Source organism: Nasonia vitripennis, assembly GCF_009193385.2.
Source record: "Nasonia vitripennis strain AsymCx chromosome 1 unlocalized genomic scaffold, Nvit_psr_1.1 chr1_random0007, whole genome shotgun sequence".
NCBI lineage: Eukaryota > Metazoa > Arthropoda > Insecta > Hymenoptera > Pteromalidae > Nasonia > Nasonia vitripennis.
This window is the reverse complement of record NW_022279594.1, coordinates 1,514,107-1,531,102: the sequence shown is the minus strand read 5'-3', so window position 1 is coordinate 1,531,102 and position 16,996 is coordinate 1,514,107. Positions and strand designations below refer to the sequence as shown.

Below are 16,996 nucleotides of genomic sequence, written 5' to 3'. Positions count from 1 at the left end.
TGATAAAATAACCATTATTCAAGCTGGCTTTTGGCAATGTTTTGCCTGGTTTATAATATGTACAAAACTTATTCTATAATTGCCAAACTGTTCCAGTACATATTTAATACTATGATACTTTTCTTTAGCATTTGATATCATCATGGAAACAAGTATTTTTTATTATATGTCAGTTCAAAGTAGTTTTATTCTGTTATAGATTTATGAGCTCAAGAAATTCTGGATTCAAAGGTTTTAGGATTTTATGGTTAATTGATTAATGGTTGTAAGGAAGTAATACAAATTTATAGATTCAGGAGTTTATGTGATTATGAGATAAGGGTTGTATATGTTCAGTGGTTTATTAATTTGTATCAATAAGCGCTTGAGGAATGTCTACACGAGTTACTGTCAGTATCGAGTTCATCTTTGTTGCAGCAGAAGACAAGCGTTCTTTGAAAAACTTTGAAATTTAAGGTTCTGGTCGTACTTCATTTGTTAATCAAAAGTATTGATAAATGTTCTATATTCAAGATACAATATAATTTCAAGAAATAACATTTTGAAGATGGGCTCTCAGAGCATTTTTCTACAGCACGATGCTACTGCATAGATGCATGCATAAAGCGAAAACTAATAAATTATGATTTTTTGAAAAAATATAGTAAAAGGTTTTTTTGAATTTGAGCCTATCGAGACTTTTGACCAGCGGAATTATCAGAGCCCGAAGTTTTGCTCAAAGCACACTTCAGGAACTAAATAACTTTTTTTGACAAGTGCATGCAAAAGGGCTTTTTTCGTGCATGAAAAGAGAATGGAAAATCAAGTTTTTCATGCAGCGAGAGAAAAGTACTTATCCTTCCGCTGCTCAGAGACTTTCAAAATTGTTATTAAATGTTTAAATTCGTTAAAATTTGTTTAAAAATATATAAACATGTAAGAATGACATTTTATTGAAATGATATACACTGTGAAGTCCTTCATTTCCTATTCGTTTTTCGTGCGCAAAAGGAGCCTTTTTGACGTAGTTAAAAAAGTATGATGGGTAACAAGGAGAAAGTGGCTTTTTCTGTCTAAGATGATGCTTGAACTAGAGTTAAAGTCACTAAAGGCTCGCTAGAAAATTCCAATTCCCCCTCCCCTCTCTAGGTGCACCATATAGTAATAAATAGTTCTGATTCTTCATCATTCGTGCCAAGTTCGTTCCTACGTCATAATCGACAGTGGTATCCAGCCCTCGTAAAATTGCGGGTAAGTACGAGGGATCATGACGGGTAATTACGAGGGATCAGGAGAATCAGAAATATTTAAATGTCTTTTTTGTAACAAACGAACGATTTTCGCGTTTTTTGTATCTATTAATCTGTTAATTTTTTTAAAAATGCGTTGATTTTGATTTATTTTCATTATTTATTTATTATTTACAAAAAAATTGAATTTCACTTGAGTGTAATGTTTCAACAAGAGCGTAGTTGCCATGTTATAAAATAGTCACGTCAGCCCTGTTTAACACGTACGAAAAAACACAAAAATATGTCCGCTCGTTACAAAAAATATGATGTGGCTAAGTGGGTTTTTTAGGCTGAATGTAGAGTTTGCAGTACTTACCTGCGGCTCGTGCTACCTCTCCTCGATTCGTACTACAAAATCCACACTCGGTCTAACAAAGCCCATTTTACGACCTTGGTACACAATATATATACTATTGTGCTCCAAGAGAAAAACATTCTGTATATACACATGCAAATGCCAAAATATTTCTGTAACTGAATCCGTATGCTTCATAATTATTATTGATTATACAAAAGTACCTTTGAGTAATTGCATTCGATCTGGCTCCATTCTTTCTTCCCCAGCGTATCGAAACGAGGTAAGATGTAATTTAAGACATTTATTTTTTAGTTCGTTTTCAGGCCATATAAGTTCCATTAAGTCTCTCAAAAAGATCGTAGAATTTTTAGGTTTGCTCTTATTCATTTCTCTCCATATTTCTTTGTCTACTGAGACATCTAATCCTAAATAGATCTGAAAATGTTTGAATATTATCATATTATTGTAATATAGGCAAAGACGCACACATGGATATTTTCCAAACTCAGTCAAGAAATGGAATTTTTATGACACGTGCATGAAAAACACCACTTTTCATGCATGTAAAATGAAAAAAAATCGAGTTTCTCTTATCAGTGGAAGGAAATAATTTTTTCCTTGCCCCGTATCAAGAGAAGGAGTTTTAGCGTACTTTATACCCTAGATGCACAATGAATAAGATTGGTGATCCGAAAGCCTTGTTGTCAGATTGTAAGTAAATTTGTTGGTAAAGAATACCGATGCAAAAGTCCGATTTTTGAATTTAATAAAAAAAGTTAAACATTCTCGTACTTAAATGTTTGCTGATAAACTTTTTTGGTGTACTAGGAAATCTAAGTGTGCTGCACCCACTTTTTATCATGTCATAAATAAAATTTGAATTTTGCCGCCTGCTGAGCATCAACAATTTAAAGCGATTGTAGCTTATGTAATAAAATTCGCACTTTTAATTTGCGTTCCTAAATTCTTGTAGCAGGCGACTGATTATTTATTAAATGTTTCACGATAAAGCCCATCACTTTTTTAAGAAAGGATTAAAAACATGACATACCGTGTCTTCCTCCAGCTCTTCATATCTCTTGTGTCCTATGTTAAGCTCGAATTTTTCTGCAAATAAATAGAAAAATAAAATATATCAAAAGTAAAGAAGAAAATAAAGTGACAGATGGAGAGAAGCAAAGGAAGAAGGCAAGTAAGAGTAAGCACTATAAAAAGAGAAATAAAGAGAAACAAGAAAATTAATAATTCTAGAAAAAAGTGAGGTGGGGAGAAAAAGAAATAGAGGAGAGAGGGGGAGGGGGGAAAAGAGCAGTTTAAAAAGTTACACAGAGGAAAAAAATCTTAGATAAAAAGATCTGTTTAATGTACAGAAAATCGCTTTGAGCATTAACAACGGAGAAAAATAAAAAAATTCTCACTGAATTTTGTAAAAAATTTGGATGTTTTTGCAAGCCAGGTATCGAAAAACGTGTGGTTATCCTCTGTCGTTTTAGTAGATGTATAGACATTTTTCACCTGCAACACCTTTTCACGCGATGACTACAACCTATATAATATTGCCATTTGTCAATACATTACTGTCGATCGCAAATACTTGACACAGAAATTATTTTTTTTAACAGAAAACTAAATCTGCTACATTTGACTCCATGTTAATCGCTGGGATAGTGACGTCATATTGATGAGCTATATCTATGTATTTCGCCTCAGTGTCAGAATCTAATAGCTGCCTTACGTATTTTAACTATCTCTCATTTAATACAATTTAAAGTTTATATGTCCATATATTGTCCATATATCAAACAAAGTTTGATTAATGTCTCAAAATCATGTAATTTAATATTTATTTTGTGTGATATTGACATATAAACTTCAAACTTGATGAAATGATAAATAATTACATTACGTAGGGGAACTTTGTCGTGGTTTATCGTAATTTAACTTTTATTATTATTATTATAAGGAAATTGTTACTTTTGTTGTTTGCTATTTAATAATATCATAAAGGGTCGATCAAGGTGAATTTACAACCGAATTTAAATACAGAATGTCTAATTGTTTATTAGTATATAGCTCCTTTCAAACTAATTTATTTTATAATTATGATATTATTGAGGTACATGATGTAATTATTAAAAAAATAAAAAATAAATAAGAAAACACCTGTCTTCATAAAATTAATAGCATCGAGGAAATATATTAAGCTGTGTACTAGACGCACACAACCTGCAGTATTTTTTTGAGCAATAATATACTAAAGTTGATGGCCAATATAGGTGTTACCATTCAGATGATACCTTTTGAATCTGCTACCAAGCTTACTAATTTTGCATTTAGAACAAGTTTATTTTATTTGAAAATGCATTGCATATAAGTTACTCGATTAGTCACGAGACTTATTGTGCGATGAAACACGTCACTAATCACGACAAAAAAAGTTTGATAGATGCCGATAAGTCGTTATTTTCCTTCGCGCGTTTATTATGAGAAGATATTTACTCCTAAACTACAATAATCTCTAATGAGAATAGATACACTAAAGGTAGCAAACAGGAGATGACCACAATAGTTAGCAATAACAAACAGAACTAAAACAAATAGCTGTTAATGTACACGGTCAAGGGGCGGCTGGAGGTGTGCCCCCTTTTTGCATTTCGTAATTCTCAAGTTTATAAAAAAAGTCTGATTTATATTTTCTTTTGGTAGAATGATTCATTAAATTTAACACTAGGCACGTACAGAGCTGGGTTTTTATTAGAAGGTTTCTTTAAAAAAAAAACAATCATCATTGAAAAACAGTGTTTGTACCTCCAACCGCACCTTAAATAACTATTTGAAACAGTAAAAATTGTTTATGATTATAACTTTTTTTTGTTGTTGTAAAATTATATTACATAGTCATCATCTTCATTTTCTCCATCAGATTGAGAATCATCGCTGATGATTCCATTACTGAAAATTTCTGGCTTATTATTAGCATTTGATACGTCTTGTTCATTACTCTCAAGCGAAAATGTATTTCTTTCAGGAGTCACGTAAGTATATTCCGAAGCCCAATCCATCTTAGGAAATTTAACTCTTCCAGCTTCAATTTTTTTACTTACAGCATCTCTTGAATCTTCAAAACCAAAAAATCAATATCAAAAGACAAAGTTTATTTAATTGGTTAAAAGTAAAAATGTTTTTCAATTTTGAAATAAGGAAACCAAATAAATAATAAATAATATAAAATAAGCATTAAAACGATTTGCAATATTGTACAATATGTATACGTTTTCAAGGATTTAGCTAATGTTTCAGAGAATCTCTAAATTGCGTTCACAAGTGTCATGCATAGGCGTATATTAATGACCGTATATATGTTAAAACTGAGAAGAAGAAAATGCAGCTATTGCTTTTACCCTATAGTAGAAGTGACATGAGCTACAATGTGCTCTCAGAAGGTATAGTGACTTTGCTTTTTAAGGTGTGCTAACTGTAGCTATAAAAAGTTAAAGTCAGCTATAACGTTTGTAAACGTCATCAAAATCTTTTAGCATGTACGTGTATGTGTGTTTTATATGTGTTTGTCTGCGTGTACACACACACACACACGGGTCAAGCCACAGAGTCCAGTCCCGCCGTCGATTCTGATCGGGTGAAAGCCCTGGTGGTCGGCGCTGGCCCCATAGAGTTTGGAGGGGAGGAGGGTGGGTCAAACTCACTTAGGAGCCGCAGAGGTTTGTCACCTGACCACTGCTCCATGTAGAGACGCAGGTGATATGGAAATAAAGGTTGATGCAGACAAGGATAAGAGAGCTGTTTGCATAACGCAAAGGAATGCGCACTTGGATCGCCTTGGCAGCAGAATCGATGAATTGATCGACTATGTCAGGGACAGGCACAATATGCACAAACAAGTTAAAAATCTTGCCCGAATCATAAGAGCAAGCTATAAGATTCTCTACATGGCAGATGATAACTTGTAGCAATGCCAACGCCCGGGAACTCAGGGGAGGGAAACCCAGGCAACCCCAAGTCTTAGATCTCGGAAGGCGGGTACAACAAAGAAAGCCCCAACTACTCCGTAGGATAGAAATGGAGGAAATAAAGAAGAGCATAATCAACCTAAAAAGGCAGCATGGCAGAAAGTCGCCACAAGAAAGTCAAAGAAAAAGGAAAAAAGACAAGCAAAGAGGATAAAAGTGTCTCTGGCGTTACAAACCAGAATAGGACCAGTAAGGATGGACCAAAGCGGGCAAGACTTCTTAGACCGGATGCTCTAATCATCAAGGCTGCAGAAGGAAAGAGCTATGCAGACATTTTGTCAAAAATGAAAGCGGCTCCGTCACTTAAGATGTTGGTGAATAGCGTAAATAAAATACGCAGAACAGTTGCAGGAGATCTTCTGATAGAGCTTAAACGCACAAGAGAAGTCAAAATCTCGGACTTCCAAGAAACAGTTAAAGCGGTACTAGTGGAAGGCGCCACAATAAAAACAATCCAGCAAGAAGAAACCATTGAAGTAAGAGATCTAGACATGCTTACCTTAAAAAAGAAGGTACTAGAAGCAGTACAGAAGGAAATTGGCGAAGAGAACATCATATAAGACTCTACGATAAGATCTCTGCGAAAGCCGTAAGGTGACACGCAGATTGCAGTAATACGGGTACTAGCTTAGATAGCGGCTAAGATCAGAAAAGGATAGGTCAACTGTAGGATCCGAGTGGCTAACCGCAAAAACGAGCCGCTTAGGTGTGAGAACCAACCCAACCGTGCACTCTGCAAAGGAGGCACAGGTGGAAAGAGTGACCACGAAGCTGGTAGCTATGCATGCCCAGTTTACCGAGCTGCAGTAGAAGACACTAACAGACGAAGAAAATGAAAATAGTGCAGTTGAATATAAATCACTGCGCGACTGCACAGGACCTACTGAGCCAGTATGTCCGTGAGACAGAAATCGACATAGCCATCGTCTTTGAACAATACAGAGACCTGGACAAACCATCGTGGGATATGGACTGATAAAGCGGCGATATAGGCATACGGAGACGCCGCTTTCCAGGAAAAACTGACAAGACGTAATGAAGAATTCGTACGCGCTAAGGGCGCAGGCGTACACATTTACAGCTGCTATGCTTCTCCTAACACGTCGATAGAACAATTCAGACAACTGTTGGACCGGTTAGTACAGGATGCTGTAGGAAGAAAACCGGTACTGACAACAGGCGGTTTCAACGCCTGGGCAGTAGAGTGGGGCAGCCAAAGGACGAACGAAAGCGGACGAGCGCTATTGGAAGCATTCGCCCTCCTTGACTTGGTCTTAGTTAACCAGAAATGTTCTTACACATTTCAAAGAGGAGACGCAGGGTCCATCATAGATCTCACGTTTGTCAGTAGCTGCCTGATTGGCTTAGTTAGATCGTGAACGGTAAGCGATCATTACACAAATAGTGACCACCAAGCGATAATAATGGAGATTAAAAATATCAAAACAGATATCCAACGGGAGGGCAACGACAAAAAGAGTCGGAAGGAAAACGATTATGGTAAGGGGACATTCCTGCTGGCTCTAGAAGAAATACAATTGTTTAGATCGGCGAATGATAGGGTCGAGCAGGTAATAGGAAATATTACTCGAACCTGTGATGCAACGATGTCAAGGAGGGCTCCCAATAATAGACGACCGCCAGTATACTCGTGGGATAAAGAAATTGGCGCTGCCCGCAGCAAGTGTCATCGAACCAGAAGACGGGAACAGCGGGCTCGGAAGAAATATTACAAGACTGGTCGAGGTAGAGAAATAGTAGACGCTGTAAACAAAGAAATGAAGGATGCTAAACGGATACTCAAGAAAAAAATGTGAAAAAATAAACGAGGGTGCCTTAAAGAGTTACAGGACGAGGTTCAGCTAGATCCCCGGGGGCGACCGTACCAAGTAGTAATGAAGAAGATAAAGCGAGGAACGATGCAGAGGAACGTAGGAGCTAGGGTTGAGTAGCTGTAAGTGCTCCTCAGACCGATGCTGAGGAACGTAGGTAACTGAGTTGAGCCCAGACTCCCTCACCCGATGCAGATGAACGTAGGAGTCGGGGTTGAGTCTGTCCAGAGGATGGCCGGTTGATGCTGCTCGAAGTAGACGACCGGATGATGCTGCAGGAAGCAGGCGCTGGACGATGCAGAATGAAGAAGACGGCAGGACGATGCAGAATGAAGAAGACGAGTTTGATCCTCAACCCCTAATCACCTTGGTGGATGGGGATGTATTTAAATGTCAAACTTCAAAGGAGAAGCCAGAAAAGGCTAGCTAATGAGCCCCACAGAAGTATTGTTCAACGATAGTACCTGTGGAAATTCGGTGTCGGAGGGCCACTTGTGCAGAGCTTGCTCTGCCTACACCACATAAAAATAAAAAAAAAGAAACACACCACACACACACACACACTTGACCCGATACGATTATTGACATAAGTACGCAATCCGGTATATAATCCCTTATAAGATCCGGAGAAATGTTGATGCACAGAAAGACATTTTAAACTGTAAGAGAACGCAGCAGCTCAGTGCTTTATTCGTACAACTCATGGTTTTGCTATGGTATTCCGATTTTCACGAAAGCTACTTCAGCCGCGCCTTCCCTTTCTACAAAACTTATGGTGAAGTAGCCATTGTGTGCGAGCAATATAGAAACCTGGAAGAGTCGACATGGGAATCTGATGGATCAGGCAAAGCAGCGATTTGGACATGCGGGGACGCTGCTTTTCAGGACAAGTCAGCTACATGAGTGAAACGTTTTGTGCGAGCAAAAATCGCAGGTATACATATCTACAGCTTCTATGCCTCACTAAATGCGTTAATCGAAGAATTCGAACGATTGTTAGATATACTGGTACAGGATATCAGAGGAAGAAAGCCAGTGATTATGGCTGGTGACTTTAACGCTTGGGCAGTAGATTGGGACAGCCAAAGGACTAACTGAAAAGGGCAGGTGCTCCTAAAGGCATTCTCTTCTCTAGATTTGGTATTAGCCAATAAAGGCTGCACCCACACCTTCAGAAGATGAGACACGGGATCTATAGTAGGTCTGACGTATGTAGCAGCTGCCTGATTGACTCAGTTGACGAGTGGATGGTAAGTGAACACTATACAAATAGTGCCAAATCTGAGACGACCGACAGTATAATGGTGAGACATCGAGGTTGAGAGTGTCCGCGGTGAGTGCCAACGATCTAGGAGGCAGGAACAGCGGGTGAGGAAGAAATATTATAAGACCGGTAGATGCCAGGATATAGTAAAAGCACGAGAGCTGGAAATAAAGGACGTTAAGCGGAAACTCAAGAGGATAATTCGTGACAACAAGCGAAGGAGCCTCAAAGAACTGCAGGACGAGGTCAAACTGGATCCCTGGGGCCAACTTTATAAAGTAGTAATCAAAAAGATAAAGTGAAGTTACGTACCGCCTCCTAAGTGCACAGAATTAAGGTACCGTATCGTAACTATGCTATTTCCTCTTAAATTAGACGAAACATATGAAATTTAGAAAAGGACAGACAATGTAACTATTATCCTAATCACTACGGAGGAGCTGCTGACTGCATGCAAAAAGGTGGGATACTAATACATAATTCGTGTCTTAAGGGAGGAACGTTTCCTGCGAACTGGAAATAACAACGTCCCATGCTGCTACCAGAAGGAGATAAGCCACCCGGAGAATCCGCATCGTACAGACCACTATGCATGATATACACTTCAAGCAAGATTCTTAAACGCATAATCTGCGTAAGGATTGATCAGGCCATATAAAGATCAAGTGGACTAGATGATTAAGATAACACTAAGCTGATCACTAAAATGACAGCATCTAGGGTGGAGCGCTTCTTCTTAAAGACACATTGTTAATCATCTAGTCCACTGTGATCGACACTGCCTAATCAGCGATAAAAGGAAAAAGATGGAAAGAAGAATCCAGGATGTACTGTGGTATCATTACACTAGACGTAAAAAATGCGTTCAACTTGACTGAATTCTTATAAGAGGAATAACATGAAAATCATATGAGGAATCATTTGAGCATCGTATGTTATATCGCGAGTTTGCATAAGTATAAATAATCAGGTGTTGGGGATTTAAATGATCTACACAAACTATGCATTTAACCTTGTATATTTTTGTCGTCCCTCTTCAGAGAAAGTCTATAAATTACAAGAAAAGAAACGAAAAGAAACGCATAGTTCGAGTAGATCATTTGAATCCACGACATCCTAGTCCATCGTATAAACATCCAAGACAATCTCAATTAAAAATAGTCATACTTATTTTCCCGTGCTCTGACATAGATTTCTCTTTTACTACTACTGATGCTATACGAAATACTTCTATAAAGTGATTTTATATAAATATAATATTGAAAAAAACTAAAACTAATGGATTAGTGGAGCGGTGAGAGCGGGCCAGAGCGCTCTAGATGCGGCACAAACTTTAGCATATCCACCCTTCAAGAATTAACGGCACGTATCGAAAGGATCATGCGCTGAGTCCTCGCGAGGTCGCTATGTGTGGCAAAGCGAGTCAGTGTATCAAGCGTGAGGCGAGAGAATGGCCGCCAAGCACCAAGAAAAGGGAATAAAAGGCTGAGTTAGCCTGTTCTGAAAGAAAAAAACGAGGAAGAGGGAGAGAGGGGGGGGGTAGGTCGATGACATTGAGCAATATAGATAACGTTATTTGCGTGCGTTTGGTGCGTTGGTGTTGCGCGCGAGAGAGGCGTTCGAAAGAAGATTGCAAGAGAAAACGCGGCTGAAAACCATGAAATTGAAGAAAAGAGCGAGAATGTACAGGAAAAGTTTCAGAGCTGATTCTGAGAAACCAGGTCCACTTTGTGTTGCCGGTCGCGAGAGGGAAGGGAGATCAAACGTGGGCGAGGCACGTGTCGACAGAAACCTTTTCAAAAACGGCGGCGTAGGGCGCTGCTTTACCAACTTCAGCGAGTAGAGTAAGCTGGAGGCAGAGAGAGAGAGAGAGAGAGAGATTTAGATTTAGATTTATTAGATTTATTTGGCGTGCAATATGTTGTACGATAAATTGTATACAGCAGGAATAGTAGTACAGCAAAAATGTGTATTGTGATAGTATGATAATGTGAAGATGGGTTAAGCGAGAGTGTGTGAGTGTGTGCGTTTGCGTGAATGTGTACAAGCGTGTGTGTGTGCGTTTGCGTGAATGTGTACAAGCGATTCAAGTGTTTGTATTTTCAAGCTCAGGAAGTGCTCTTTAGCTAGTCTCTTGAAACCTGAGACAGATGTAGTGTTACGAATGTGAGATGCTAGTTTGTTCCATAGGTATGAGGCGCTGATATGAAACGAGTTCCTCAGCGTCTCCGTCGCGAATGTCGGAATATCCAGAGGTATCACCTCCCCCCTAACAGGCCGAAGTGTCACGCGGAAGTCAAAGTATGCCAGTACGTATGATGGTACGGCTGTGTTAAACATTTTTCTTAGGAAACAAGCAGTGAAATACTTCCTGCGTCCGGCAGTGGTTAGCCACTGCAACTCCCGCCTGTATGCGGAGATGTGCTCATCTCTTCTTACACCATAAATGTACCGAATTCCTGTATTCACGAGCCTCTGAAGTTTTAGGTCGAGTTCCTGCGTCAGGTCACAGTATACGAGAGAACAATAGTCTATAAGAGGAAACAGGAGGGCCTGCACTAAGTGCTTGCGCAACCTGAGATTGGTGCTTTTCCTGAAAAAGTAAAGCCTGTACATTAGTGTGTGAGCACGCTTACACACTTGTGTAATATGCTCCCTCCACGTAAGCTTAGAGTCGAGCACCAATCCCAGATTACGCACGGAAGATTCAAAGCTGACCTGGGCACCCCCTATGTTAATGAAAGTGTTAGCTGTTGAGGGTAATGCGTTTATGTAGTAGGGAGAGAGAGAGAGAGAGAGAGAGAGAGAGAGAGAGAGAGAGAGAGAGAGAGAGAGAGAGAGAGATAGAGAGAGAGAGAGAGAGAGAGAGAGAGAGAGAGAGAGAGAGAGAGAGAGAGTTGCAAGCGACGAATGGTAGCGCGAACTTAGAGATATTTTGTAACTTTTGGGTTGCAATGAAGAGTGAATTGTATCTTATACTTTGGTGTGTTCCTTCCAGTCATCCCTGTGTAACTCGACTTCAGGCAATCTAGCGGGACTTCTTCCAAGTTTGGAAATGGAACATTTTAGAAATAAAAATCATGTAGATAAGAGGCCGAGAAACGAAAGTAAAAATTCGTTTTCACGGATTTTTGCTACATCACACAATAATGAAATGATACTTGATAGTATTGACATGTGGTTTGTACACAAATTTAAGAAACAGCATTTAGATATGTAATTTTTAATGACAGTTTAAATCTAAAGATATGAAAGATTACGATAGCTAAGCGATCAAGACACTTAATTCATAACTTTAAAATCCCAATTTCAACTCTTTGCGAGACAAAGTTTTTTTTGTTATAATATTTTATAGTAATATTATAGTGTGGCTAAAATCTGCCTTTAAGTTACGCCTATCTGTGACTATAGTATTTTTTTTTTTGCACCGTGTGAGTGCACTCGTTAAGCTCGGGCGGTAACCTTGAGGTGCAAATAAGGACTACTTTAGTCACTAAAAGGTGCGACTTGTGGATTTTATCAGTCTGTGCTACAAAATTTTATACGATACTCGTGACTTAAGGAGGTTCACCACCAAAATCATTTTCGTAGGAAATTGATGAAACTTTGCAATTTAAAATGAATGATGAAACTTTAAAATTTCAGATCAATCCGAGGTCTAGAAGCTTAGATATAAGGACTTAAAGTTTGGACGATTAACACGCGATCCCTATGCTGGGCCCGCGAGTCCGCTGAGTCTCTCGCTTACCGACGCGGCGAGTCTAACGATGTGTGCGTGCGGCCTGTAGAGGCGCGTTCAAAAGTATCTGCGCTGCTGAGAGAGGGAAGCCATACTGAGAGCGCAGCTAAAAAGCTTTGAGGAAACGTTTTTCCCGAGTTAAAATTACGATCTTATCGATTATTCAATAATAAATTATTGATAACTACCCTAGTGGAAATGAAAATTGTGCCGCACTGTGCCAGACTGTGCTACATATATATCAATTCGAACATTCCCCGATAACATCGCGTGCCGGGCATTTTGGGGTCACGCATGCTGGCCGCTCGTGCCGTCATTGTGACGTCCCCAAGACATCTTTCGTTGGAATTTTCAAAAAAAAAATTTTCCTGCCATTCGGGAAGTCATAATGTTGACATTTTGGCGTCACAGCGTGCCAGCACGCGTGCTCATATTGCGACGGCACGAAACTTTGTCAGAATGACGGCCATGTGTGCCGGCTGTATACCACCGGTACGAACGAAGGCAGAATGTCGGCATTTTGCAGTCACGCCGTGTTGGCACTCATGGCAGCATTATGATGACATTTTGAGGAGCTACATCACGGCATTGTGCCTTTGACCCGTGTTCAAAATTTTTTAGCATTCAGCGCTGTCAGAGTACTGGCAGAATGTCAGCTCGAAATTCCAAATTCCCGCAGAATGCCGGCTTTGATGGCTGCGAAATTTAGAAAATTTTCGGTCGCACAATTCATGAAATAAGGCTTTTCAATGTATTCTATTATTCAGGCGGTTGATTTTTATTCACCGGACTTTGCTCGTTGTCAATTTTCGCTAATCATATTATTATGACTACTCTTTTATAACTACCGAATTTATAGCAGCCTGCAGGTTTCGCGCCTATACACGAAATAAGCGGCGAATATCGATGTTGTTATCGCGTTGATAATAATTCTGGTTATTCTTTATTACGATTACTTGCAACTTTATTAATATCAACAGCTACTCGCAGTATATAAGGACACAATTGTCCATGACTTGTAACAAGTATTCGTGGTCGAGTGGCAAAGTGCCAGCCTGCTAACCGAAAGGTTCAGGGTTCGATCCCCGCTCGGGTATAATTTTTTTCTTTTTTCTTAATTTAAGTACCGGCACGATGTTGGCACCGCGTGCCTGGACGTCACGCGTGGCCATGATCATATAAAAAATTAGCACAGGCAGTTAGGCGTTTGACTGGCACGCCGAAGAATCAGGTTCGATCGCACCTCACGTCGATTTTTTAAATTTTTGATTAATCCTGCACGATATTTTTGTAAGGGACATACTGTACCACACTGAGCCGTACCGTGCCACACTGTGTCATACTGTACCAAGCTATTACCAAATGTTCGAATTGGTATATATGTATCACAGTGTGGCACAGCTTGGCACAGTCTGGCACAGTTTCGGCACAGTATAGCACGATTTCGCACAGTTTTGGCATGATGTGGCACAGCAAATTATTTCCACTAGGGTACTTGTGATTTAGATTCAGGAGGCCAAAATACATTAGAAAATTGTTGATGTTAGAGAGGACATTAAATTTTCTACAAGAAGTATTGTGGCCCTGCTAAAAATACTCGATATTAAATTTTCAATGGAATTTGAAGCTATATCTTAATCCCACTTTTTATATTAGAACTCGATTAAAATCGATAAAATCAATAGAAGTTAATGACATTTAATGCGAAAAACAACTATTAAATTCGATTGCTAATTCCAACGATTTGCTTTTATAAACTTTTATAGTCGGTAGCGAGTTTAGACGCGCTCCGTGCGTTCTTTTTATCGTATCATATATTTTCACAATATACACTTTTTGAGGTTAGGAATTCATACATCTGCACAGATCGCGCGCGAAAATGAACAGCCAATCAGAACGACTCTTCGCTGTCCTTTAAGACGGCGCGATCAATTCTTTTAGATAGGATTATTCGTATAGAATCTATAGGATATATAAGAATATTTTGTCAATCCCTGTCAATTCGATCAATTTTAATCGACTTCTAATACAAAAAGTGGAATTAAGATATAGCTTCTAATTTGATTGAAAATTTAATCAATCCCTATTGTCTATTATTAGTCTATTTTTGTCTATTTTTTATAATGTTATATACGACGAAGCATCACGGGATTGAAAAGCTCAAATTATTTTACACACAAACTTCTCTCAGGTCTGCTTGTATGTGTTCAGGCCTCTCTGTATGTGTTTATATATGTATAATGCATGTTGTTATATACCATGGTAAAAATGGAAGTGTGATAAAAGTGTTACTTTTAATATAGGGGAGTGTAATTTTATAATATGAAAACGTGAATTTTTGTTGTAGTGGGGACATTTTATAATACTTATATAGCACTTTTTAAATAAATATGTAACATTTTTTAACAGCTCTGTCACACTTTCATATTACAAATAAAAAAATGAAATGCACATCGTCTATTTTGCAATGAATGGGTAAGGTTCGAGTCAAAGGATTTCCTTGGTTATGATTGAAAACGATCTTTTTAAAGAATTTTCGAGGACTTTTCAATGTAATTTTTAAGATGATAATTTTTTATAATAATAATTTTGATCAGTTTTTTTAGGCAGTCTTATGGGCAGTTACACTAATGTATGGATTTAACAGCACTCAAAAAGCAGTTATAATATGAACTATCTTACGTCAGATAGTATAACAAGAAACAAAAGTATTATTATACCCAAAAACAAGAAAACAATTAGTTATAAGAATAGTTTTAAGAAAGCCATAGTGATATTTAATGCGCTTCAAACGAATCAAAAACTATAAATATAGAAAAACATGCGCAAATTATTAAGATTAAAAGTTGGGTAAAACTCAACTATTAGTAGTGATAGTTTAAAGTGATCTTACAAGCCTACAGTTTTAAATTGTACTGTAATTGTTCAAAATGATATATTTAATGATACAAATTGTTTTTTTAGTTTGTAAGAATTTAGTATATAAGTATTTGAATTTTTTTATCTGTATACACCCCAGTCCTGCGATCTGGTAACAATGTTTACCTCTGCGTGTTTTTTGGTAAAATTACTAGTTTCATTAAATAAATAATTTTTTTTACAGGATAAATGTCTGATAATATTTACTGCTCTTAAAAAATTGTGCATTTAACCTCAAAAAGTGATGTGCAAGTTTTTTATGCAGCTTTTAATGAATCCTTTTATAATAATTAGAACAAAAGTAGAACAAATAGACATGTTTTATTATGATGTATGAATCTTATTTGATGCATCGCAATTTGTATAACTTTGTAAGTAAATTATTTCAGAAATTAACAACAAACCTAAAAAGCCCTCATTTCGACTAGTTGTGTATCAAGGAAACTCTCAGGTCCAAAGACTCTTGCATCTCTCTTACACCGTTTATTGTAATGTATCGTAAAAAGTTACGGCTAGTACTCGTATAAATGAAAAAATATACAACAACAAAGGAAGACTAGCAGGAATGAGTTTGAAAACTCTTAAACTGTCGTGCGCCACGGACTACGAATTTCGGCATTTTAAATTCTTTTCAATAAATAATTCAGACAGAAATTATAAAATAAGCAAGCAGCAATGCGTCTTTAAAAAAAGTGTACAGGACAATAAAACTGCTCTGTAAATATCTTAAAGAATAATTGAAAAATCTCTTTACCTCGTTTAATGATGCTCATTTAAAAAAAGAAAGCGTTTATTTTAGGAAAGTATTGTTGAATAGGGAAGGATCCCTGCTCGAAGCGACTTTTCAAGCTAAGTTCAAATCTACAATTTATACCTCACGCGTTGCTAACGAGTTTTAAATTCACTTCATGCGCAAAACTTAATACGATGAGGTTCTATAGACGCGAAGAATCTAGTGACTTATTGAAACTGAACAAATAATCCTTTTACCGATTCGCTCCGGACATTAGTATTCATCATTTCACGTACTCGATCCAAATAAAAGCAAAGGTGACAATCCGGGGAATCTTTTCTTTTTTTTTTTTTTTTTTTTGAACATCGGAGAGTGGTGGGCGAAAGCGAGGAAAGCAACTCCGAAACGTGAATTTCTACAACCGGCGAGAGAGACTCTAGCTTGTCGCGGCGAGCCAGCACCGCCTCGTTTCCCCGCCGCGCGCTCTCCCACTCTGGGCGCTGAGCTCTTTCGCCGTTTGGGCTCTTTCGCCTAGGTCCTACATAGTCACACAAACATACACACACACACACACACACACATATATATATATATATATATATTCAACCAGAGATGAGATGATTACATATATATGCTGTACATACCTTAAGATCTGTCACAGTTTTCGCTAGTTCCTTCTGGTAACTATACAACTATATATATATATATATATATATATATATATAGGGTGGACCATTTTAATCTATTATGGGAAATATCTCAGATTTATGGTTAGATACAGAAAAATGTTTTAGACAAAAGTTGTAGAGGTCAAAGGGGGTCAACTTTTGGTACCAACAACTTTGACCTTGAACTTGTTTTTGAAGGTCATTTCAAGGTCAAGATCATTTTTTTAAATAGGAAGACCTACTT

At 38.0% G+C, this 16,996-nt stretch overlaps 1 protein-coding gene across 6 annotated transcripts in view; it reads right to left on the bottom strand.

The window, feature by feature from the left end:
- LOC107981625 (sodium/hydrogen exchanger 3) overlaps positions 1-16,996 on the bottom strand; it is a 347,213-nt gene that overhangs the window by 206,334 nt on the left and 123,883 nt on the right. For 3 of the 6 annotated variants that reach the window (XM_031932689.2, XM_031932699.2, XM_031932706.2), the window contains 2 exons: positions 4,464-4,687; positions 1,791-2,004 (listed from right to left, as the gene is read on the bottom strand). The exons of 2 other annotated variants lie outside the window; for them this stretch is intronic. In XM_031932689.2, the coding sequence (XP_031788549.1) occupies positions 1,791-2,004; positions 4,464-4,687 (438 nt within the window). Of the gene's footprint in view, positions 1-1,790; positions 2,005-2,620; positions 2,677-4,463; positions 4,688-16,996 lie in introns of all 6 variants that reach the window. One more of the 6 variants, XM_031932695.2, reaches the window with a different exon arrangement.